This window comes from Melospiza georgiana, chromosome 1 (assembly GCF_028018845.1).
Source record: "Melospiza georgiana isolate bMelGeo1 chromosome 1, bMelGeo1.pri, whole genome shotgun sequence".
In the NCBI taxonomy this organism is placed as follows: domain Eukaryota; kingdom Metazoa; phylum Chordata; class Aves; order Passeriformes; family Passerellidae; genus Melospiza; species Melospiza georgiana.
In genome coordinates, this window is record NC_080430.1 from 134348518 (window position 1) to 134375827 (window position 27310).

Consider the following 27310-nt stretch of genomic DNA (forward strand, 5'->3'; position numbering starts at 1 on the left):
CTTTAATGTGCCCACTGTTAATATTTGGGCAACCTAGTGGGAGAGTGCAGACATGCTGTCAGATATCATGCTGGGAAAGTTTATACACATGCAGATATGCATGTCTTGTGAGTGTGCACTGATATACATTTTAAGGCTTATCATTGTTATTAATCATTTGTATTGCACCAATAATGTACAGAGTGCAATCTCTGTATATATAGATCCTATTCTTATTTTTTATTAGTATATCTAAAGTCATTTATAGTAAGTTTCTATTTAATTAATGTAATTTCTTCAATTTTTTTAAACTGGTGCAGAAAATGCTATGTATACATCAAGAACAGTGAATTGGGATTCAAAGTGTAGCCAGACCTCGAGTGGATGTCTAGGACTGGTTTTTATCTCACCAAATGCTGTTGACAGTTAGAGGTTATAACAAGCAATTTATCAGCCACTGCTTAAGAGTAAAAGAAGAGTTTTCAGTTTTTCAGAATGGGTAATTTTCAAAGGTGAATTACTAGAGGGAAAGCCAAGGGGGGTGAAAAAATTGTGAAGGGTACCACAAAAACAAAGATGTCTTTTAATCTTGTAGCATCTCTGAAGCAGAAGTAAATAAAAATCACTGGGGCCTCACTTTGTTTTCTTAAGACCATCTTTTATAAAAGCTTGAAAGTTGAGGACAGCTCACATTGCTTTCATATTATCTGAAATTACTTGTCAAGTATTTTCAGTAAAAGCAGTGATAAGCTCCTTTACATGGTTTTTTAAATGGTTATGTGGTCATTAAAACTTTAGGGATTTGAGGCTTGGGATGCATGATGCAGCATGGTGTGCTGCCTACCCCTTTGGTTTGGCAAAGAAATACAGGAGGAATCTCCAGAAGATCCTCCATTTGCTGCTGTCAGAAGCAGCAAAAGGGTCAGAGACCTGAGTGTAGATTTCTTTTACAGTAAAGATGACCAATTATTGTAGGATGACCACTCCTATTTTAAATGGGGAAGATTAGTTTTGTAACTCAGCAAAGGTTTCAGGCTTTTTTTAAATCGAAAAATGGTTAGAAAGTTGCATTGAAAACCACTCCTACAGCAAGGTTCATAGATAATAAATATTACCTCTTATTAATCCATATTTTAATTTAAATCTACCTCATAGCAAGTTGCCCAAGAATGTGGGATTCTTTACAAGAGAAGGTGATGAGCCATAGTCCCCAATGAATTAAATTGTGAAAACAATCTCAGTTTCAAACATGCTAGTATAGATCTGTTATTCCCTTTCCACGTCTATCACAACATATTCTAAATTGTGGCTGATCTTCTATGCAAATAGCTGTCTTATTAGACCCTGGGCTCTGTGTGCCAATGTCTCCATGGGTTTCTCAGGCATTTGCTATGTAACCATCAAAGCAGTGGGAATGAATGATGATGATTGCATCCCTTTGAAGAACAAAGAGGACTCAAGGTTCTAGATGCCAGAGTTGGTGACACTGAGCCACACAGGCAAACGCCAGTATCTCTGTGGCTTATTTTAAGTCAGGAAATAATCTTTGCCTGTGTTTTCTTCTTCTGTTGTATTGGCATTGCTAAAACTGCAAACATCTTTCACAGCTGATGTTTTGTTATAAACCATTAGTATACTATGGAAATTGCAAAAGGCAAGTCAAAACAGTCTCTTAGCAGTGGCATAAAAAAGCCAAGATCTAGTTTTGCAGCATAAAAACGTATCCGTTACCTCCTCAGTTAGCTGAAAGTTCAAATTGTACTTTTATTTTTCCATTGTAATTATTATGATGTGAATGTTATGAAATACATCCCAATCCTGTGAAGCATAATAGAAGAACAGATAAAAATAAAATAATAAACTTTGTGGTGTTAAAATGCACAAATAACTAGTGGGCATCATTTCTGTAGCTATATTTTAAATCATGTTTGAGGCTATGGAGAAAATAAATTTGGGATGCTGGCAGTAGCGTTCAGCAGTGCCATGGCATGCTTTTTGGGCTGTGATTTGGCATCTCAGTGCCTTCCAGGGTTGCACTTCCCAGAAAGTGTGCCTTGGCAGCAACCAGGGACTCTTGTCTTGCTGTTGCACAGCTGGTTATGCCTAACAGAAAAGTACAACTCTTGCAGATAACTCCATGGCCATATGTGCACGATCTGCACATGGTTTGTGGCTACCCAGGATGATTCAGCCGAAGTTTGCCCTTGGCATGCTTCTCACCAGGGCCAGTTGGGAAAAGGCAGGGGTTGGCTGCTGTGCATCTTCAGTGCTTGAACAGGAAATCTGACACTTCTTGAAAACATCAGGCCTCTCATGAGTGTAGGTGTTTATGTTGGGACTCTTGTGTTGTAGAGGCAGTCAGATGGTGGGGCTTATCATCACTGTGGTGAGTAATGTCTCCAGCCCAGCTAAAATGGTTCGATCCCAGTGGTTTGAGCAATAAGCATGACTGTAACAGCCAGTTATTTCATAACCAGGGAAAAAGAGGTGAAATGAGTGTGTTTGTAGTATCTGCCACTTGAGAGGCAGCTCTGTGAGGGATGAATATAAAACCATAAGGTTTTGCATGGTAAAAGATACATCAGGAATTTACTAGAGCAGTGTTCAGATTATGCTTGTTCAGTTACAAGAATGGTGTGGAAACGCCAGTATACCAGAAGGAACATCTTTGTATGGATGATTATGCAGTTCCTTGTGCAGTCCTAGTGTCACCTCCTTGTGAGGATGTGTGCAACATGGCTGTGCAACGTGAGAATCCCATTCAAGAATCTGGCTGCTTGTTACTGAAATGTAATGAAGGTAATTTAAACTATCAATACCATGCCTGAGAGGTGTAAAATGCATACAGCCCCAGCTTTCACTTTTGTTCTCCATTTCCTATTCATTCACAGATATCTAGAGCCCATGGCAGGAAAATAAGAGAGAGTGGGGTTGCTGTATTTTAGGTATCTGCTTGTCTGCAGGTGGTTTTCCTGAGCAATTTCACCTGTGGATGCACACAGCCTAATCCTGCCTCCGACTCCTAAGTGTGGTGTAAATGTATTTTCAATAATGGAAACAGCTCACAATACTACATTCATTCCCTGGTTTATTAAAGAAATAAATTATATAGGAATATAATTGGTTTTACCAAATGCTGAATTACAGTGCAATCAGTTTAAATCCTTTCTTTTTTCTTTATTTTCATTCAAACTAACAGGCATTCTGTAATGTTAATAACCCATGCAATGGAGAAAAAGGTATGTTTAGAATGTATCTAATGGTCTTCAGAATAGTGATGATTAACTCCAGTGTCTCATTGTACTCTGGGAAGGCTTATGTCTTTGTGTGTAATAATGTAAATGTTGCTTGTTACCATTTTTCTGATGTTATAAGCAATTGATTTTGTTAGTAATTTATTTAGGAATAATGTTGTGGTTTTTGTTTTGGTTTGTTTTTTTTTTGTTTGTTTGTTTGTTTGGTTTTTTTGATACTGACAGTGATTTTTGGATTGAAAACAATGGGTAGAAAAGATGCCTCCACATCAAGGACTCCCGTTGACCAGTACAGGAAACAAATAGGTAAGAGTTTGAAAGAAAAGTTTGTGTGCTTAAAATAAAAACATAACTTTTTTTTTTTTTTTCCCAGCAAGGCCCACTAGTAACAAAACGTAGCATTCCTCTTTAAAAACTTCATTTTATAAATGCTGTTGAGTAAGTCATTCAGCTTTCTGAAGACAGTATTTTGAGTGACTTCAGATAAAGTATATGCTGAGTGTTTGGAAACACTAGGGAAATACTGCAGCAAAGTGGCTTCACAATGTTTCTGACCTGTTGGAACTTTCCTGATTCTCCTGTTTAATTTCTCACACTAATGGATGTATTAAACATGGTAATTTTTTTCCTTAGGACTTTTTCTATCCTTGACTAATACTTATTTAGGTAAATGTATACAAAATATGTACATGCACACATGTACCTTCATGTAGATACATTGCAAATGCAAATCCCTCTTTCTTTGCTTACAGTTACTAAGCCCACACATCTGTTTAAATATGCAGAAAATAACAAGTATCTGGGGGAAAAAAGGTTGTTTACAACGTCCATTGTCAAAGTGAAATAGCTAGGGTTATGGGGGTGCATTCATAGTAAACTCATTTTCTTTAGACACATTGCTCTTAAGTTGGTGAAAACAAGTGTTAAAAATTATTGTAGGGAAGAATCTCATGCTGGCAGGCAAATAAACTACATAACTTAGGAGGTGTTACTGTGATTGTAATACTCCTTAGAGAACAGAGAGCATGAATAGACAGTGCTCTGCCTTTTGCTCTGGTAATCGTTGTTTCAGCTCCTACTCTGGTCATTCACTGTTACCACTATAGCGTTTGCCAATGGAAATCAGTTCTCTGAACTTAATTGATGTAAGAGGGTGAGTTTGAAAATGTGTGGATATGATTTAAAACTCAAGTTTTGCTGGTGTGTTTGAGTTTTATGTGTAACCATTTTGGGCTGTCTTTTGGCCTGGTAGCTGAGCTTAGTGGAGTGAGCCCTGTAGTCTCATTATGCCATTAGGTGTATTACAGGACAAATAGGTGTATTAATGACAAATACAATCCAATATTGCCCTAATGAATATAAAAGTGCTGTTGTTTTCTGGGTTTTAGTGGGGTTTTTTTGTCATTACTGCTTGATTTTTTTGTTCTTATGTAGTTTTGCATAACTGGTAATAATTCATCCATTAGTCACAGGATGGTTGAGGTTGACAGAGACCAGTGGAGGCCATCTCATCCATCTGCCCTGCTTAAGCACGGCCACCTAGAGCTGGTTGCCCAGATCAGTGTTCAGATGTTTTTTAAATATCTCCAAGTATAGGAATTCCACAACCTCTCTTCCTGTATTTGACTATCCTTAAAGTAGAAGGTTTTTTTCTTATGTGTTTCTGTGTGTGCCCATTGTTAGTCCTGTGACAGAGCACCACTGAGAAGACCCTGGCTCTGTCCTCTTTGCACCCTCCTGTCAAGTATTTCTATACACTGATGAAATCCTCTTTGAACCTACTGTTTTCTCCTAGGTAAGTACTATCAGATCTCTCAGTCTTTCCTCACAGGAGAGATGCTCTAGATTCCTCATTTTAAATCTTCCTGATTCTCCTTGGCCTGATTTCATTCAAATACTTATTAGAAATTACACAGAAAGATTTTGTTTTAAATGCAGTCATTCTTTATGACTTAGATTTGACACTTAGGTACTTTTGCAGGGATGTATTAGTGTTAAGCTGTTCAACAGATGATCCCTCAGAACACAGAGCACCCAGGCTCTATTGTTTTGGAGATGGACATTTGGTCACCTTTTCTAAGGTAGATTATATCTTGAAACAGTAAGCAAAGTGAGGCTGCACAGGGCCTGTCTTAAAAAAAATTTATTTATCAAATGCATTTAAAGTTCAAAATCCATGCTTGGAGTGATTACTGGCCTTCTTTTCCAGGCATTTGGTATCTATGAATTGTTGAAAACATTATGATAGATGCTGGCTGAACGGCTATTTCGTGCTGACTAATGGTGTGATGTTATTTTTTAGCTTACAACTTAATGTTTTCTAGCCTGGCTGGATAGAAGGTAACCAGATTGAAACGTTTTTCATACCTTTTTTTTGATGGAAAATGGCAGCCTTCAAGGAACAACATGTCACAAAGTCATATCAACTTCCAACACAATTTTCAGTTAGATGTTTAGTGGAGTAATTTGAAATAGAAGCAGATTTTTAATTTCATTTTGTTCCAAGCTTTCTGTTTTGTTCTGAGTTTCCATACGGCGTGCCACATGTTTGCCCTGTGCCATGGTTCAAGTTCATGTTGATTACTTCAGTTCAGCCGTTTGCCTTTTTCTCTTCTCCATGAGAACAGGATCACTCGTGTTTTGTTTGCCTCTGTGCCACTAGCAGTTGCTGTTTGCTTCAGTAGCATTTTCAGAGGATTCCCCCAGCGCAGAGATTGATACTGTTCTTCCCTGTCAGCTGGCTTTCAGCCATCTCTCCTGACACCAGCCAAAATTTGTCTGTAGTGCCACTTAAGCTAGTGCTCCAGTATCTGACAGTGGCACTGCCTTCTCAATGGGGAGCAGAGACAGCCTTCTAGTTATTTCAGACATTTTTATTTTTTTATTTTATTCAGACATAGTTATTTGTGAAGCCTTGCCCCAGGTGGACAGGGGACAACCACAGCAACCTTTTCAAACTGGCTTTAGCTGTACCTGGAGGAGGCAGGATGGCACCAAGGGATCTCTCCCTGTTCAAATCTCCATGAGCAACCAAGGCTGTAGAAGAAGCCGTGAGGAAAAGTAATTTTAACACTTCTTGCTCATCTCTCACTCACATACCCAAATATGTACCTGTAGTGCAGCAGCAAACGGGAAGTTCTTCTGCAGAGCGTTTCCTTCTCCTGCTGCTGTTTGTGCTGCTGTGCTTAATTTGCTGGAATCTGAGGAAAGGTGTGAGGCAGTATGCATCCTTCTGCATTTATGCAGCTTAGCTCCACAAATGCTGTGAAAATAGCAACAGGTTTTGTACCATATTTGCTTTGTTTACTGTTATGTGTGCTTTAAGTTCCCAGAACAATTCCACATGTATATTTTCCATCCTTCTTCATCTGGTGTGTCACTTGCTCGGCATGGAAGCTGCAGGATTTGTGGGTAGTGTTCATGACTTGTGTGATTGTGGGATCCTAAGCAGGCATACTGAGAGGATTATAGCATAACTAAAACCTGGTCTACAAATCAGGAATAGACATACTTTTGGCTCCCATTACTATTGTGTTGCTGTAGCATAATTTTTCATGAGGAGAGGTTGTTTGCCAATCATTCAACCTTCAATTTGTAGACTCAAAGGTCTGCCTATTGTCTGTTCTATATCTCCTGACTTGCCAGCTTGATCTGGAGCTGGAGCTTATACAGGCATAGCCCGGGGGTTCTTTGGAGCAAATAAGGCTCCTCACATCCCCTGGGAAGGAGTAAAAGTTATGAATGAAAATGTGTTCTCTTTTTACTTTGGAAAGCACAAAGCTACTCACTTTGGTAGAGTGAGAGCGGTGACTTGGTGATGGAGGTGGTGTTCATTGGCATCACACATGGGGAGCCATGGGGCAGGGAAGGGGACTGGGTAGGAGTCCTGAGTCCTGCTGTGGCAGCGCAGGAGCAGAAAGAGCAGTGCCCACCTGAACTAACAGATAAAACTTTGTGGGTGAAGCTGGGCCTTTGTAGGTATGTAGGCACTCAGTTTGTGGTATTTGGGAGTGGGGCTGCAGCCAGCCTCATCCCCAATGGGCGCAGCTGTGAGAAGCAGGTGAACAGCATTGACAGCAATGAGCCATGGAGTGCTGAGCTGCACTGACCAGTCACCAAAGGGAACAGAAGGCACACAGGTACAGTGCATGTAAGGTGAAAGTATAAAAGGTTGGGCTAAAGAACAGGAAGGGCAGACACTTGTAGCCCTCTGAAGTGATATGATGTTAGTCTGTATGGGCAGATGCTAAAAGCCTTCTGACATTGCATGGTGATGCTCTGTGTATCGTGAATGTCTCAGCTGTGACATATGCTGTGACATGTGTCTGTGGTGTGGAGAACACTGACTTGTCCAGAAGAAAGGTGCCTCATCCTAGGGCTGAGGCTGTGATGTCACTGTAGCTCTGAGATGGAGAAGAGCTTGGGGACTATGGTGGCCCCAACATCTCTGGGGTTCCACCTCCAGCTACCAGCTGGAGCATGGACCTGTTTTCTTGTCTCCATAGAGAAGCCCTTCTTGTGGCAGATTGCCATTTCTACCTACCCTACTAGTGAAGAGTTGTCTTTACTCTTACCACTTCAACTTTTCTGTTTTCTTTTACTGTTTACCTTCTCTGTGTTTTTATGAACGTAGTGTGCCTCTATCTTCCTTGTCCTGAGTAGTGCCATTGCATACTCAAAAAAACCTGGCCACTATCAGCCTTCCTTTTCAGCTTTAAAAGAGGGAAAATGTTGCATTTTGATACTTTTATTTGAAATATGTTGCATACTTTGACATGAAATGTGGTTGTTTTGGATCAGGAAATGCTTATCAGAATGAAAATTTTAGATATAATTTCTGAAATAATAGCAACAGCAAAAAATGTTTGGACGTTTTTGAATGTATACTGAAAATTTCAAAATTTCCCCGTTTCTCACAAAACAGCAATTCCCCTATCTTTTGTCTGTTAAGAAAAGGGATGGAACCAGAAGGCAACATCTCCATCATTGAGATTGCTCTCCTCTGCCATAAGCAAAGATGTAGCAGGACAGATGTCAATGGAATAAAACTTCTCCAGTCTATTTTTTTAACTAGTCATAGTTTTTTTTCCTTTTTTTAATGTCAGTCACCTCTTTACTGTGGGAAAGGAAAGGAGGGGAAACAAATATTGGCTACTCAGAAAGTCTTCTCCTACTGTTTATTTATATTGGAAAAAAAAGAAAACCAGAAATAGCAGTTCTGGTGTACCTTATTTTTTTTTGCATATGGAACATTACATTTGCTGTCTTGAATTTTTCTAATAAAAATCTATTACTAAGCACATAATAAAGAAATGTAGGGAAAAAACCCATTCCTTTTGCTATTATGTGTGACTGTTGGCAAGTTTTGGAATTTGAGTTGTATACTTCACAGCAATAGGCCACTGATACCATGTGTAATTCCTTTTTCTTGGGAGGAGATTTTATGAAGAATGCAATTGGTGTCACAAAAAAAAGAACTATATCCTTTGGTCAGTTAGTGCTGTTTTGATTTTAATTTTATGCCAGTGGAATCACTTTCTGGAAACTGAAGCAGGAGCAGCTGAGGAAAACACTGCTGTGAAGCAAAGCCTAGTCTGGCTATACTAATTTAATCCACATTTTGTGATGATTTGGATGTTTTTAAATATGTTCTGTGAAGGCTGATGACGAATTTTAAGCACATGCAGCTTGTGATCACATATTTTGTAAGTCCAAAGCTGCAGAGCTGTGTTTTATTGCCTTGGCTGAGAGCATAGAAGGTGATGGCAGATCTGGATATGTACTTACATATGTGAGGATATTATTTAGTTTTCATTTGTTGGGCAGACATAGACTCAGTCTGAGCAGGAGTGGGAGGGGTGGCTGCAGATCCACAGAGGACTGTGGAAATGTGTTCACACACCTTGAAGAGAAGCTAAGGAGAAGGGTTGTGTATCTAAACTCTTGGCTCCCATCCTTTCTCCACAGCAAAGTTTCTTTGAGCTTGTTTGATTATACTACTTTTACTATATGTTCAGACTACACTTGTTTAGTACTCAGATACAGATGGAGGCTCATAGACTGCTCTTATTTTAATCTCATCAACAATATCACTGTTTCACTCAATGGAGTTGCTACAAATTGGTATAGGTGTAAATGAGAGTGAAATTTGACATGTTTCCAGTTGCTGAACTGGCTTTCAGCATGGTGTTACTTAAAGCATTTGCAATTCCTGTAAGGTGTGCGGTGTCTACAGGGCTGTTGCAATGTTATATATTTGTGTTTGTACTTACTCTCACCTTCATTCAGTTCTTCAATGAATTCATTTCTGTAGTCAAAGTCAACCGAGAAAAAACTCTTATAATCCTTTACAAAATACATAACATTTTCACTATAGACACATGTAAGCATGTATATATTACATTCAGAGGCAGAGCAGTTTAACATTTTTAGAAATTCTTTCACCAGGCTTTGAAAATCTTAGCTCATGTGTGAAAGCTGGACTTCAAAGTACTCTCATCTCAGTGTGAATATGTAAATCTAATTATAGGCACCCATTTCTAAAAAATCCCAGACATAATTTTTCGGTGTGTACAGTGTTCACATATGCACATTCTCTGTGTGTGGTGCATGTGCTTATATTTGTAGGTGCTATTGCATTAATATAAATGCAAGGAGAGTTGGGCAGTGAACTACAAATTGGATTTCCTCTCATTTCATCAAAACAAAGCAGTGGAACAGGCATGAGAATGAACTGCTCAGCACAGATACATCTCTCAGGATGTGCTTAATAGATATTTAATGTGAACATAATTCATAGTTGTAACTGCATTTCTTTAGCTACAACGCTATGAAAAGTGGCTCTGGGTTTTTTGGGTGCAGTTAAGTTTTGTCCAGCCATTGTCCTACCCTGGAAAGTGGTGGTCTCTGCTGCTCCTCACTGTCTGGGCTAGCAGGAATGAAGGCAGCAGATCTGACAAGCTTTGCAGGGGCATTGGTCTAAGAAGAAAGACATAAAAGTCACCTTGGATCAAGTCAAGAGGTTTAACTGAAGGGATTTTTGTATTTCATGCTTCAGGATGTGACCACATGCATTACATAGTTCATCAGGTATTGCACCTATTTATGGCCTTGAAAGAATGTGTTAGATGTCCATGTTCAGGAAAAGCATGACCACAGAATAGTCATCTGGCTTTTGTAATGAATTGAATGTAATGAATCACATTAGCGATTGCTATCATGCAGTCCATTAATTGCATGTTGTCATGGATTTCTGTAACTGGATTGCATTAAAAATATTTTTCTTTTCAGTGGAAGCTTTTGCTTGTATTGTGCCTTATTTTGGAAGAAAATTAGGAACGGACTACATTGTGCTTTTCAAGGTCTTGAACTATTTATGGGATTGTCTGCTCAGCTCTACATATTGCTTGCAGGCCCAAAGTGTTGGATAAGAAAAGAACTTAGAGGGCAGAAGGAGAATGGTCTTAGGAAGTTCAAACTGCTAGAATGAAAATAAGAAAAGGCATTTGCTTGATTTGAATTACAGTTACAGAAATCTCAAACATAATGTGACTAGCTTTTATTTGATGGTTAAGGCTGATTAAAACAAGCACTATTGAAAGTATTCACACATTCAAAGTTATTTTCCGATATTTCATTTGTGTAGTATGTTGAATCAGTACAGAAAAGCACCGTGAAGTGCACGAAGAGCTCTACAATAAGTGGAATGTGAGAAAACAAATAATTTCCCCTGATTGAGCACTCTGGTTTCACTTAATAAATTTGCAGATAATATAAAGCAAGTCAATAATCTGTTGCTTAATTTTTGAAATACTTTACTTGAAATCTGGTCCTTGTCATTATCTCAGTTACATAGATACCCTATTCACTATGGGACCAGCTGAGGGATTTTGCTCAGCTAAGCTACTGATACTGTTCTAGAATAACTCATAGAGTAAGCAATAGTATTTTCAAGAATTTTGACTGCCTGTTAAATAGGCAAAGTGAAAAAGCCTGGCTTTTTGTTAATTTATTTTCTGTGAATATCTTATCATTATCAGCATATTTGCATTGGTGATGTAAGATTTCTACCAAAATTGATATTTTCAGTTGCAATATTTGGTTTTACATAACCTAAGTAACAATAATTTTAGAATACATAGGGAGTTTTTTTGTTAGAAATAATTTCTTGTGATATTTTAACCGAATACCTGTGGGCCATTCATAAGCATTGGTGTTTGGATGATCTAGGGTGTGATAGGTAAGAGGATGTGACACAGATTGTCAGTAAATCACTTGCTCAGGTTCAGCCTAGGTGATAGTCATGGGAAGATGGTAACTGCCTGGCAGATGTTGGGTGGCATTTATGATGTGATGTTTGTGCATTCAGTTCCTAGTGGAGAAGTGTTGAAAAACATCATTATTTGTTGGCAGTCAAAACAGAGAGGAGCTGGATAATGAACTAGCATATGGAGTGAAACAGTGTCTCAGCAATAGACTAGTCCCTTCAGCTCAAGGTTACAGCATACTGGTAAGAGGCCCAGATTTAGTGAAGCTGTTTTGAGTAAGTCTGAGCTCACACTGTGCATTAAACCCTTCAGCTTTGGGCCTCTTGAGCACAGTCCTTGACTTGATCTGTCTCTTATCAGCACTAATTAACCTGGCCATGATGCTGTGTGCTGTGGCAATGCATCTCCTGCTTGCACCTTACTAGTTCACATTACAGGCAGAACGAGTCTGAGCTGTCAGTTTAGACCTGGCCTGAGGGATCTGCAGTCACTGTGAACTGAAGAGCAGGGAGAAGTTTTAAGTTAAAGTAGAATGTAAGCAGGGCCTTTTGCAGGCACTGAGTGGAGATGTGTAAGAATAATCTCTACTGGCTTCTGTTGTAACAGGTGAATGGTGAGAGTTTTGGGCTGATGATTCATTTCTGTGCTTGTAGGTTAAGCAAGAATTATACTGCTTTCTGGCATAGAGGTCGAATAACCTTAAACTCTTTTATCCCTAAAACAGAGGGGCTGCTTGCACTCTGCTTATAGAAAATTGCTCCAGGCAATTTTCAGTTCCTACTTAAGCCACGTGTAGGAATTACTTGGGAGAGAGTGACAGTGGACACATGTGTCAGAGACTGTTGTAACAATTGGAGTGAGCGTACCCTTTAATTCCAGTTCCCGTTGTCTAAAAATATTGGTGCAACCTGATATTCAGAGGGTACAGTTCAACATTACAAAGTGACCTTTAACAATGCCTACCTCTCTCTCCTTGTTCCTGCCACCATGTCACATCCTCTGGGATGGCAGAGCTGTTTGTATGCCATTTTGATCCAGCTTTAAGTAAAACATGTGCTGAGCAGTTTGTGAGGTTGAGTGAATTCCCTGATCTGCTTCATCATCTGGCTGCTTGCACCAGCTAATACACATCAAAGCCAGGACAGCACACTGCAGGAACTGGTGTGGCAAAACTCAGGCCAGCAAGTGCCATAAGCCAGTATTGCTGTTGAACACTTTGCAAAGCTGAGCCACATGTCAGCTGAGTTTAGGAAGAGTTGTTATTCCATATAACATGCAGATTGAACAGATCAGGAAGCGTAAGAAGGATTTGTGCCCTGTGTTAATTTCCCTCACTTTCTCAGAATCAGTTTTGATCTCAATCCAGTGGCCTCTGTAGGTCAGATCAGGCCTACAGGCTGTGTTACTTTATGAATAATAACTACAATAGGTTAAATCCACATATTTTTAGAGGTATTTTACACTGTCTTCAGTAAGCAATGATGTTGCCTTTCCTACATGTGGAAGGCATGAAAAAACCTGAATGCAGTCCTGTTTTTGGCACAGCCTTTTCCAGAACATTCAGGTGTAGTGCAGTGGTGTTTTGCCTGCTAAGCAGTGGAAAGAAGTGGAGGGAAATGGCAACCCCCAACTAGTGGGGTTGTCTCTGAAGAAATACTTTTACAGAAAAGATCAGCTGCTGTCCTCTCTGTCTTTTCTGGAATAGATGAGGACTGTGCAAACTAGAATGCACAGAGAGAAACATTGAATAAATTGCAAATCAAATAGAACTGAAGGTACAATCCTTAACATACTTCATAGTGTGAAGTGTCTCAGAAAATCCACCTGTTAAGTACAATACCAGATGGAAAAGATTGGTAAAGTTACAAGAAAGACTCATGTCTGTGATACACGAGGCTCTGTGTGTCTTGATAGGCAGCTTTGAAAAGCACAGACCTTGTAGCATATATATTCCATGGAAGAACTTCTATCCAAATGATTTAATGGAAGAAAAAAATATAACTCATGTTCGTGTAGAGAAAATTATCAAATTCTAATGAGTAATCATCATGAAAAGACAAAGAAGGAAATGCTTTCATGTATTCCTCAGAGAGGGAAAATAAAACATTTTAGCTCTTACAAAAGCAGAAAAAATGTATCCCACAGAGGGTTGTCTTCCTCATCTTATTTCTGTCCCAGATGAAAAAAGAGAAATTAAAAGTATAGTTTAATGATAATTATTTTTTTTTTGCTTTATTCAGCTACCTTTCAGGTAATTTTTAGTCTGCAGAGAAACACTTCCTACAGTCAAGAGACCATGAGTAGGAAGGTTGGATTCTCTCGTGGTAGAAATGTGGGACAGGTATCACACTACTGAATTTAGCAGTTATTTCAGATGCTTATCCTTGTAACTGGGAGCAAAATCCAATCCATAAGTGTGAAGATAAAATGAATAACATTTTGGTGCTGGAAAAGCTAATTATGTTTCTTCACTATTTTTTGTTTATGGCCAAAGTGGTATCAACTGTGGACGTTGATGACCAGCAAGTTCACAACCAGTGATATCAATTCATTGGCTGGACATCTTAGTGGAAAGGTTCCCTTGCTCCTAGTGATTACTCATAATCTTGAAAAAAGTGTACTTCATCCTTGTATGTATTTAAAGTAATGATTAAAGATATTGAAGCCATTAAATAGGATACTGGGGACTCTGAGTTTGAATATTGAGTACTGTTTTGCTCATCTGTGTTTAAGAAAGATGAATTGGAAGTGAAGAAATGCTGAAAGAACTACTAGGGAAGACCAAGAAGAGCCTTGTTTAGAAGAGCTGAACACAAATTAAGACAAATATGTTTCCTTTTGGAACTTCCAAAGTAAACACATGGGAAAGACACAGTCCATATATATCCAGTCCAAAACTGTATAAATTGTTCATAAAGAAACATAACAGGAAACAGAAGGCAGTTTCTTACCAATAGGAGATTGAGCTTCTTGGGTAATGTCCTATTGGTAGACTAAAGAAAAAAATATAAGATAAAACAACCAAAAAACCCCCTGCCAAAAAACTCCCAAACTAAAAGTTCTAACTTGTTTTCCAACTGATCATTTTCTATGATCAGTTTTAAAGAAAACAGAATGATACATGTGCCTTCTCTAGCAAAGCACTGGATTTCAGTAGTTCACCAAGTCCTTCCTAGTCATATGTTCCATATGGACAAAGTTTCACTGTGAAGTGGAGCAGCTTTCATAGATATTTATAGCAAGAGAATGCATTTGGAAGGATTACCATAACTTTCTAACTGAAGTTTTACTTGTGGAAAAATTAATACTGAATATTTTTACCAAAATCAAGATTGCAGGAGAGCTGACAACATAATCTTGAATTTCACTGGTTTTTCCTTTTTTTTTTTTTTTTTTTTCTTTTTCCTTTGGAGAGAACATGAAATTCATGCTGAAAGGAGAGAGATGAGGGAGAAGGAACACATTTTAATCATAACACTAAACTTTGTTTTTTAGTGCCTGTGCTCTCAACACAGTGTGGTGAAGCTATCACGATATTTCCACAGCATCATTTTTTTCTGTTTGTTTTGGGGACTTTTTAATAAATTGTTGAGTGTATGTTTGGTGTTGCTGCACTTTTTGTTCTTTGTATTACAGAAGTGCAGTACCTAATAGTCTAGTGGTAAGTATAGTGTGCAGTTTATCAGAGGATCCCCAGTTGTACATCTTAGACAGGACTTTCCTGTGTTACCCATTGGTCCTAGCTGTTACAGCATGTCCCAGTGGCAGGATGTGACACGGGTATTTTGTCACAAAAAATCTCAGTAGCAAACTAAAAGGAGCTCATAACCACATACTTCTAGCAATTAGCTCATCTCCAGGGAGTGACAGAAAAGAAAAACACATATTGTATGTAGGTTGACAAGGAACCTAAGAACATATTTTATTTAGTAAGTAAAAAGGAAGATTTTCAAACAGTTTACAGCAGGCGCCAAAGGTGGTGGCATAAGGGCATGGTAATATGTTCTATCTCCACTGCATATATCACTGGCTGAGGTGATTTCTTTAGGTGGAATTTTCTTTCTCCACCTGTTTGTTACACAGCATATGCAAAGCCAGCAATTTGCCAAGTATTATTTTAACTTAGTTTATCACAGTTTGAAAGAAATTCATGCAGGTGTGCAGCAGTTACTGGAATCTTCCCCACAGAATTGCTCATATCTTGGAAGTGTACACCAGTGTGGGGGACATTGGAAGAGCTCTGTTCTCAGTAAATCTTGGAATAGGTTGATATATTGGCTAGACTGGGTTATAGCAGAGTAAACACCTGGAATGGAAAGTGATGAAGACACATGTATGTCTGGGGACTGTTGGTCACTAACATATCACACTGGTGTGTCAACTCGGACTGCCATTTGAGCAGTGTTTGAACTCAAATGTTGTAGTAATACTGTTTCAATAATTTAGTGTTGTCTGCTCTGCATTTGCAAAAACCCTTTGCTAAATTCTTAGAACTGACATAATGAGATTCAGTGGCTCTAGAAAAAGCATGTCTGTCACAAGGGCCGTGTTGTTACTGAAAGTGACGTTGTGTCTCTTTTCTTCTGAAGAATGGAGCTGTTGAAAAACTGACCATAGGGAGGGGGTGTGGCTTTTTTGTTGTGGTTATGTGTTCTTGTATCTACCTATTTATCTATCTGCAAAATGAGACATTAACAGAAATGTTTCATTCCAAATGTGAGACAAACCTCTAGGTTGCAAAGAACTGAAAAATTACTTTGTAAAAGAAATATATTGACTATTTTTCACTCTGGATGTTACGTATAATGAAAGTGTCCTTTCTGGTGTGTTTAAAGAACAGACTCAGCCAGATTGAGGAATGTCAATAGAGGACCACTCAGACAGTTTATTTGTAAACTCTCATCTGCACAGATCACTGCCTGTCCTGTCTGCTGGGAGATGGGGGTTCCTCTGTGCTGATGGTTTGCATCAGGGCTCTCTCACAGGAGCTGAACTGAGACTGTCACTGGCCACCTAATGGTGCATGGCTGATGTTCTGTGTCTTGTGTCACATGCTAGACCACATTAGATGACTCTAGATAGAGGGACTTCATCAAGGGAATGCAGGGGGTGGCACATAAGACCTTTGTGATCAGAGCAGTGTCCACGTACAGTTTGTGAAGAACCAAACATAGCTAAAAGTTAGTTGTCTCTTTAATTCTGTTTAATTTTGTATGCTTTTAATTCCAGAAACTGAGACTGCTTTGTCCATGGGTTTATAAATATTTAACACACATTTTTAATGAATAAGAAATTGAATTTAAGGGTCAGTAGCAGATTCAGTTACTTTTTCAGGTACTTGTTTAATTATTTCGCATTATATTTGTAAATGTAATTTTAAAATCTTTAAAAATAAATTAATGTAGGCCATCAGAGAATCATCTCCAATACATAACATTCATGTGTGTTTTTTACTTCTATTATACCATTAGACTATCATCTCAAGAGTTTTTGACGAGTACCAAAGTCTTGCAAGGAAAAGAGATTTCCCAAGGTCATACAGTAGTTTTATGAAAGATTCAGGAATAGAAGACAGCTCCATGCTTTATCTGATCTAATCAAATAGTTTTCCAGACGGTAGAATTTTTTCCTAAACAGTCTTTCCATCTTTTGTTTGTTTCCTACAAGAGACATCATACTTAAAAGATCATCCTGTGGACTAAAGGTTTGGAAAAAAGGATACTGGGAGCAGCCCTTGATTCTTTGAATAGATTGCCCTAATACATGCCTTTCACCATCTAAATAATTTATAATATAGTGATGTTCAAAGTAAGGCTATTACTGAAACCAACTGATTTTATTCATTAAAATATCAACAGAGCAGTGATCCTGATGCAAATGGTGAAACAAAATCAAAAGGTTTCAGATAAAATCATTACCATCACTGTGATATCAGTTATTGAAAAAAATGAAACATATCGGTTACTTGACAAAATTGTATTTCCAAAGAGAAGGTTTGAAGTAAAGCCTAGGTATTCTTCACTGTGTATTTTAGACTGCAGTATTTGTGAAGGATTCCAGACATTCACGTGTCAGGCAGTAAGTCCAGTCCCAAAGTTAGGAGTAAGATGTCATTGTTTAACTATACACACATGTAGTTCCTTTTCTGTGAGCCTTCAGAAAGGTAAAAGGATGGAGTTGAAGGTCTGAAAAATTAAATTTAAAAGTTAGCCAGGCTCCTCTGTCCTATTATATTAACACCCATCTCATCACTGACAGAAATCTGGTTTGGCTCTTGAAGGTAAAATTCTGTCTCCTAATATGCCTTCAAGACATTATTACACCTTTAGTTCTCAGGTCCATAAACCATTATTCTAGGTGCTCATAAATATGCATTTCCTTTACACTTTTAAGTAAGCTGCTATTGCTGTCATTCACTTTTAGTTAAGACCTGTCAGGTGGTGTTTCTGTTGAAGGAAAGAAGTTTAAATTATGGGTGAACTGAAGATATGTAGTTCTTAGGCATGCTAAAATTGAGTGAGTTGTAGAGATTATTCCTCACAAGTAATTTTAGGATCCCAAGGGATAATGGTGATGTGTATAAGAGATGTTCCCTTCTTGCCTAATTCCATTAAAAGCTTCTGATTTCTGCATTGCTGGAGTGAGACTCCAAAAATCTGCTTTTCTATCTTGCATAATCACTTTCCCAGTATCCTGTGACATCCACCTCTGCTACGACTGTCAGTGCACTGGCTTCTGGAGTGACAGTGATATGTAGGTCTGACGAAGCGTCCTTTGCAATGTGCTTCATTGAAGTGAGAACTGCAAATGCTGGCAGCATTACTGGAAACCTTTTCCTTAAGCAGAATTAATAAATTACACCTTGTATTTTGGGATGGATTTGTTATATACAGCTGGTCCAGAATGATATGACTTACTAGTAAGAAATGAATCTGCATCTTGGCAGAGAGCATTCTATTTATTTTCAATTCTGAGAAAAGCATTATCCACTGGATAAGACACTGGATCAGAAGTTAAGGTACTCAGGATCACAGTTTTGCTATTCTTGTGGTGCCTGACTTCTTGCAGGTCTCCTTACTCAGATGTTTTCTTCCTTTCACTTTCCAAGCATGGTTGTGATTATTCATAGGATATCCCCCTCAGCTCTTGCAGGTCTTCTGCTTCTGGGTGAACAACATGAATCCTATCCCTTGTACTAAATCGAGAAATTTAGTCTGTTCCCCACAAGTTCTAGCTCCAGTCCAGGCTTTGTTTGGTTCAGACTTGGGAAGATTTTCTTTAGCAAGTTGTGACCAGTGGTGAATTAATGTAAACTTGGCAGCGAAGTCTCAGGTTAACGTTTAAAGGGATTTCTGCCCAACAAAGCAGGTGTTACAGAGAAGTGGCCCTGGCTTCTCCTGAGCTGTACTGTCTCTGGTGCTCTGTCTCTGGTTCATCATCTGACTTTGTTAATCTTTGTTTACTGCAAGGCTTTGTTTGCTTCTCATAAAGTCAGATATGTTCTTTAATACTGTTCAAATAGTGCCATCCTGTTGTGTGTGAGAACAGAAAACTGAAGCTGATACAAACAGATATGATGTGGTATTTGCAGTGAAAGTCCTCTTTATGTTTCATGTGGCCTCATCTGTTCCCTGAGTTGCTCAGGTTTTCCATACCACCTCCAAGACCTCTCTGTTCCTGTTGGGAAAAAGAAGCTGTGGGTGACAGATTGTGTCATTCCCTTCCTGGACGAGTTGTCACCATCCCCCCTTTAAGCAAAGCCCCACAGCAGAAAGGTTAGTGAGGTATTGTTGGGGATGTCTGTGCCTCCTTGGAGGGTGCTTGTGGAGAAGCATCAGACATGGGAGAAAGGATGACTCCAGGTTCCTGTGGTGCCACAGTCCCTCATGACACAGTCCCTGGGTCATGCCCCAGGGACTGGCCCCAGTCACCTAATAAGGTTGGACATGTCAGGTAGTGTGTTGTCAGCTACAGCAGAGAGACAGCCTCCTCTCCTGGAACACCACTGACTCTTCAGCCAGAAGGTTTAACAGTGTTGCTACAGTACTTGGTGATGTGGTGCTTATTCAGTAACCATTTTTGGAATGACTTAGTAGTGTTGTCTGGCAGTAGCACAATACACACCAGAGTAATTAGGAAGAAGTTTAAAATTACTGTTAGTGAAGAAATTTTTCAGGCACTGGTTGATTTGGTCTTGCTTAATTCCAGAGATGTGGTCTGGAAGAATTTCTTGACAGTTCATTTAGGCTAGGGCTGCTGACCAGATTTTATTCAGTGAGGAATGAAGGAAGGCAACATCCTTTTGACCAGGATCCTTTTGATCCTGGTGCTAGAATCATAGACATATAGAATCATATATATGTTGATATTTTCCCTAAAAACATAACCCAGTGAGTATCTGACTTCTCCTTTATTGATTTAGTGATTTTAGTTGTTTCTGTTCTGTTCAAGGTCAAAAGACAGTAATTAATATAAGGCAATGGTAGAAATTTCTGTCTCTGGAGTTGCAGAGATAAGAAGAGCAGAGAAGATATTTTATGGAACATCTGTTACATAGATGTGCTTGATTGTGGGGTAACTGAATAGGGTGACTTGGTTTTCAGTCTCTGTATTTTCCTTTTTTGTCTTTAAGTGCTGTCAATAGAGAACTTTGAGTAGTATTTTCCTACCTTCCTGCCTAAGCACAGGCCAGTGTTTATTGGAGCTAACCTCTGGTAATTATAAAGCCAACATCACAGTAACAAGCAGACAGATGGAACATATAATATTCATAAATTATTGATAGCAACTACCTCATCCTTCACAGTAAGCTCTTCAAAGTAGAGACAGTTTCTTGTAAGGATCCACAGTCCAACAGGGAGATCAGCAACAGCCAATGTGTTTTGTCAAATCAGTTCAGTTTTCTTCTCTGATAGAGTAGCAAACTGAGCATTGATGGGGAAGAGGAAGACGTGCCTTTTACCTTGACCTTGTCAATGTATTCTGGTAAAAAACTAGAGATATATGAATATTAAGCTACTGCAAGGTGGGTACCAAACTGATATGAAAGCTGTTCTCAGTAGTTACTAGTGGATCCAGAGTGGCCTGGACCCAGTATTTTAATTGGCGGTGGGATGATGATTTTAGTCTGCGAATTATACCAGTATGAGAGGGAAATTCAAACTAAATTTTAGAAATCAGGGAAATGTCTTGGAAAAATAAAATAAAATTTAACAGAAGAAGGGCAAGTTTCTTAACTGTGGCATAAATATTCAACCTACAAACTAAGGGTAAGAAATGCTTATGCAATAATCTTGGAGAAAGGCTTTATAACAGTGAGTAGAGTCACAGGCAGACTGTGACTCGACAGTGTGATTGAATGTGTAAGAAAAGATAAAAGATACCAAGAAGATCTGCTTCCACTTTTGAGGGGGCTATATCACATTTCCTCTGTTTGCAGCCACCCATTAATAAAGTCATTGTAAGCCAAATTGCAGCTGGGTGCAGCCTGAATCAGAGGCAGGAAGACTCATTGTATTCTGCGTGTCTCTCCTACCACACCTTATGCTGCCTTTTCCACACCTCTTATAATCAAAAAAACAGTACAATAATTTCTGGTCCCCAAAAATCATCTCATCAACTGTTTGATAAAAATGTGGCTTTTAATTGCATTGATAGTGAATACTTCTCAGAATCATAGAGGGGTTTGTGTTGGAAGGGACCTTATCTTGTTCTGAACCCTGCCATGAGATGTATCTCATCTGCCCTGGGCAGAGATACATCTCACCAGATGAGGTTACTCAGTGCCCTATCCAACCTGACCTTAGACACTTCCAGGGATGGGGTATCCACAACTTCTCTGGGCAACCTTTTCCAGCCTCACCACCCTCACAACAGAGAATTTTTTTTTCTAATATCTGATCTAAACCTACTCTGTTTTAATTTTGGGGCCCTTCTCTCTTGACCTGTTACTATGTGCTCTTGTAAATAGTCTCTGCAGTAGTAGTTTTGGTTTGCTTTCTGCATTTTCAGAATTCATACTAAAATGTGGTTGCTTATATGCAAGTGTAACTGCAAGCAGTTGTTCCATAGCAAAGTTGTACAAATGTACTCAAAACAACATGTAGGAAGTAATGTATGTATATATTATGTAGGTGGAGAAGAAAGAAGCTAAATGCCCACCCAGTTTCAGTTGATCTGTTTCAAATTAATTGTGTTCATTTATTTTTAAGAAAGGTATTTAATGTTTTCATAGTTGTCTGTTTGAGCAGGAAATGCAAACAAGATTGTTGGAGAGGTTAACTGAAGAGCTGCATCCTGTGTGTGGAGGCTCCTTTTACTTGGAGCCAGTGCTGTTTAATGGCTGTAGGTATGCACATGTTGGACTTAAGCACAGGATTGCAACAGATAGTTTAGCACTGAAAGGCATTAAAAAGGACTGCCTATCAAATAGTAGTAGTAAGCATTAATAATTTTAGTGTTGCTCTTCAGATCTTTCATTATAGTCTTACAGTTAATTGAGTATATTCTGCAGGTATTGAAAACAAATTTCCTGAATAATTAGCTGATTTATTGTTTTTGTTTGTTGACTGTACATTATTAATAATTGGTTTCCTGAATTTATTTTCTTAAATATTTATATAGATTTTTAAAATATTCCTTAAGTATCAGAAAAGGTGCTAATTTATATATGTTCTTAATTACTTATTACAATCAAAGTGTGGCTAATAAAATTTTAAATGTAAACCAATTTTTAATGAAAAGCTGCTTGTCATGGCAACTCATAGAAAATTTGCGGGATTTTCTGCTTCCAGTCAGAATACGATATTTAACAAATATTACCCGACTTCTGGTTTGGAATCAGGGAAAGATAGCAATAATTAAATGGGTATATTTTGATGTACTTAAGAATGCAGTATATTTTGGGGTTTTTAAATCTTGCATGCAGCATAAAATGAAGTTATTCACTTTAATGCGTCCTTCTTGTTGGCTTAAAGCTGAAATATAGTTGCTTGAAAATTAATTTACCCCTCATGAATGACTGGTTGGATTATCTTCGTAGCATTAAATGTCAACCCTGAGCTCAGAGCACATTGTGTCTACAGTAAAAAGTTGTCCCTGAGCACTTAATGTTGTGTTAAATGATGATGTGTCCTTTGCAAATGTATTATTAGTGTCAAGCTGTTCCGTCTCTCAAGATTGAAAAATGGTCAGTGATTTGAGCTGCCATTAAACCTGAATAAAATAGAGAGGCTGTGGGGGGTTTTCATGCCTTTTCTTAGTACAGACACAGTCTTGTGTAGGCATAAGACATATAAAAATCTTCCTGTTAACCTAAGACTCTAAAAACTCCCTTTGGAATCACAGCAATTAAAAAGAAGAAAATCTTACTTCTGCTTCTCAGGAAAAGAATGGTCATTGAATTTATCTGTGTGACACTCATAATACAAAACACAATAATAAATACTTGAGAGCTTGATCTTGTTTCCATAGGTGTGAGCTAGGGCTGTGTTGCCAATTCTCAGATAGAGGTTATGAAACTGTTACTGCTGTGTGGTTTGCCAACTGATTTTTACTGAAGTTAGGCTTGAAATTCCCATGGAACCTTGTTTTTCTGAGTTTCCTCCACATTCTAAATAAATAGTTATTTTCAGAATGAAGCAGGCATGTTGAAGATGTGTTCTGTGAGAGCAGAGTTTCACAGGGTTGAAATAAATTCTATTATTCAGTGAGTATACAATGACTGAATTAAAATCTCTCAGAGATCATAGAATTAAATACTTGTTCATGCACTTTAGGAGGCAGGTGTGTAGGTGCTTCTGTGGTTTACAATGGTGTTACAAAGCACTTTAGAAAACACTTCTTTCCCCATGCCAGACACCTAACTTGCTGGCATTTAGAACTTAAGGCAAAGTTGTACTGCTATGTATGAGATGATAGAGCTCAGTTTTGAGCTCATGCTCAGTTTTTCTTACATCCCAGGACATGTAAGAAAATAAATGATTGCCTTTACTCCTACTAAAACACAAACTACTCTAAAGTTAGGGAATTGATGGTAGTGCAAACTGATTTGAACCTTTTAGTCCATTGACTTGCTGTTTGCAGACCCTGCTGAATTCCTTGGGCGCACTTTAGTTCCATTGCAATGGTGGCATTAAGGTACTTCAGGCAACATGATTTTATGGCTAAATTCTCTCAGCTGTCAGCCATTCAGCTAGTTCTATGGAATTGATTCCCTGATAGTTGAAAGAGGCAAGTGCCATGCACATGCAGAAGCAAGGAGGACATGGACAAACATCTATTGAAGGGTCAGGATGTCCATCTGGAGTGCAGCATGTACAAGAAGAGGCTGAGAGAGCTATCTTTACAGCTTTAGAAAGCGAAAGCTGAGATGTTACGGCTGTTTACAAGTACTTAATAGATTGAGGCCACAGGCAGGATGAAGCCTAACTTTTCTCAAAGGTGCACAATGGTAGGACAAAAGGCAAGTTAGAGAATATTCTCAGTAGGTAGGTGAAAAATATTTTTACTGAAAGGATGACCAAATGTTGGGAAGAGTTTCTTAGGGAAGTTGTGGAATCTCTACCTTTGGAAATACTAAAAACTCATCTGGATAAGCTCAGCTAGACTTGCTCCCAGACTCACTGGAGCTGACTTTCAGGTTGAATGCAGTTTAAAAACTGGCTCTGTTCTGAGCCCTCTGCTCAGATGGATCATTTGACCCCAAGGATTGTCTTCTAGCCTGTCTCCTGAGACTGTAGCTTAAAGCAGGACCATAGGTTGTACAGGGGAGCGGTTCTGAAGAGGCAGTGTGCTAATTATGGTAGAGAGTGCAGGGGCTCTGTAGCACAGGCATAGCTAACTGGCTTGGGAACCAGCACCTCATAGCTGGGCAGGGATGGAATTCAGGCTGTGGTTTTCAATGCAATTCACAGTCCCTTCAATGCTCTGGGATTTTCTCTCTATAGTACTAATAATACCAAAGATAATTACTTCAAAGGTAATTTGGCTGTGTTTTTAATGTCTTGAATCAAGATAAAGTCATGTAGGAACTGGTTCTTCTTCTCTGTTTATCGCTTAGAGCTATTTCCCTGGTTCATATTTATTCTCCTTAACCTTAGAGTTTAAGCCAACCCACCTGACTTGGGTTCTGAACATCTCTAGTTGTTCTTGACAGTGAATCAGGCAGCACAGGGAGCTCTTTAGGTTGTGCTAGGCTGCTGTCACTCACTCTTTGAAGAAGTCTCTCTGTGGGAGTTAAAGAGAGACCTAAACTAGCAATTACCTAAAACTGAACTCAGGTGTAATGGGTGTGATATTCTCTGTCTTGCATATAGGGAGATTATGGAGGATGGCCGTGACTGAACCTTCCTCCATCCTGGGCCTTTTTCCATGCTAATGAGATCTAATTCTCCCTTACCCCTATTACTGCAGGTAAAAGGACAGGATGCTTGAAATCAAACCCTGAAAAGAGCAGAAGTCCATTTTCTTGTTCTGTTTGTTATGTGGGGTTTTGTGGAAGGTTCCTGGAACCTTCACTAATTCATATCAATAATCATGATAAACCAATTGATTTCAGCTTAACTAGGTGTGTGATTTCACACTTGCAGTTTGTCAGTAAGTCTTGCCACAATCTGTCTTTAGTTTCTAATTAGATATGTATGTATTTTAGTATGGTTTTCAGTAGCAGTTACAGTAAAGTACTTTAGTTAAACTGGTACTGGTAACTAAAATTTACCCTCTAGTTGTAGTTTTATTGATCCTTAAGCAGTACTTTAACATATGAAATGGATTGCTAATGTATGGAAAACATCTTACTAATGTTCTGAGTATGACTATAATACCAGCACAGAAAGATTCGGGACAGCAGTTTGTTGGTTGTTACAAATTATACTGCAAGTGTTGAAAGGAATTTTAAATCTGTAGTGTGATTAAAAAATTTAACTATCTGTCAGGTTTTTTGGCATGCTGTAAATAACTCATCTTCAAATTATTTGTCTGAGTAATTAAATTTAGATTGCACATTTCTCATTTCAAATATTTTGACTCTTATCTATTTGGTTTTCCATTGTGGCTTAATTGATGTGGTCTATATAAACGGACAATAAATTTATATACCTTTGTTATAAAGATCAGTCAGTGAATAGAACTTGGTATTCATCCCAGACAGAATTATGATTGAATGTATTTGCAAGATTAAAGCTTGAATTTACTTCTTTCTAATTAAAGGCAATTAAAGATTTGCAGACACAAATAAAAGACAATGAATTGAGGAATAAGTGTAGAAGCAAGTCCATTTGCAGGTGAAAAGAAGTGCCTTTGAAGCAGAACCAGCTGTATTTTCATTGAAAGAATAACAGTTTAGGAAGCTTTTCTGCATGTGCTTGCTTGATAGCATAATGTACTCATAAGCAGCTTACGCAGTACAGTATTCAGAAAATAGCAGTGCATTAATTTTTAAAGTAGCGAATGCAGGCGAAGAGCAATGCTGCCACATGATGATAATGAAGGTGGATATTGTAGAGTCTGCTGAGAGAAAAGAAAGCAGGGAGCTCCTGAAATGTGAACATTTATAAAACAATAACTAGATATTCATATGATAATAAGCTTGGACAGCAGCATCAACAAAGGCCAAAGATGCAGTCGTGTTTCTGCTTAAGCCTGATGAATTGAAAAGCAGAGAGGCAGTCTTTAGTCTGTTATTCAATTCCAGTAATGAGCTATTGTTAGAATGAAAGAGTAAATATCTAGAAGGGTTGGAAATACAAGGTTTTTTTTTCCTCGTGAAGTTATTCTGTAGATTTTTTTCAGGTTGTGTCTTAAACAGCAGCATCTTTAAACACAATCCTAAATGTGGTCAGTTTTCTGTAATACAGTGCTCAACATCCTGCATTCTCGGTTGCATGTATAAAGGAGCTTGGTATGTATGCAGAGGGACAGTGTTGTGCAATATTTCTGTGACACTGCCAGATAGTCTGCACAACAAAATTAATCCAGAACTTAAATAACTTGCCTAATTTATACATATTACTTAGGGTTTTTTTGCATTTATCGTCATGCCATTGGAGGTTTTAATTAAAAAGAATACTGAATATACAAGATCAGGTCATCTCTGGTCATAATATATTATGGGATCTCAATTTCCCTTGTAAGCAGAGTTAAATTTAAAAAATCTTGTAACATGCGTAGATTTTTTTTATTCCTAGTTACATGAAGAGAAACAAACTCACTTTGCATATTGTATGAATCTCTAATATCCACTCTGAAGGAGGCACCCTTTGTAATTTTTCACAATATAGCTGTTTTAGTAGCTAAAAAGCTCCCTTATCTTCACGCTGTTCTAATCCTACAGCTGGTAAAATAGTCTTCATTTCTATCCCAGGAAAGGTTTCCAAACAGGATCTGTAAACATGGCACAGCTCACTTCAGGTGCCACTGAGGTCACTTTGCCACCAAAGGAGTGGAAAAGAAGGATGGAAGGAAGAGAGGAGGTGCCAGGCAAGCTCTGTAGAGTTTCTGACAGGCAAAGGCTACTTCAGGCACTGGATGGGAAGGTGGATGGTCTTTGGAGGCACTGTCAGGAAGCAGGACAAGCAGAGAACTGCAGTCAGTAAAAATAGTTGCCTTATCATGGAGTACTTAAAGTCTTTGGCCTTAAAAATAGAAAGGAAGTGGTGGACCTGAAAAAGGAAAGAAGTAGTGCATTTGTTTAAAAATAAACAAATAACGGTAGTTATAAAAAAAGTTTAGGGAAGCTGGCACTAGAGTTTGGAGTTTGAGGGAAGAGATGACAAATTGATAACAATAATGACTAGTCAAAGAGGTAAGGAT

The 27310-nt window shown here is 38.5% G+C and overlaps 1 protein-coding gene across 2 annotated transcripts in view; it reads left to right on the forward strand.

Annotated features, from left to right (window-relative positions):
* Nucleotides 1–27310, forward strand: part of TRIQK (triple QxxK/R motif containing) — a 60250-nt gene that overhangs the window by 14385 nt on the left and 18555 nt on the right. For both annotated transcript variants that reach the window (XM_058040239.1, XM_058040247.1), the window contains one exon: nucleotides 3459–3539. In XM_058040239.1, coding sequence (XP_057896222.1) covers nucleotides 3479–3539 — 61 coding nt within the window. In that variant the 5' untranslated portion in view covers nucleotides 3459–3478. The remainder of the gene's footprint in view (nucleotides 1–3458; nucleotides 3540–27310) is intronic.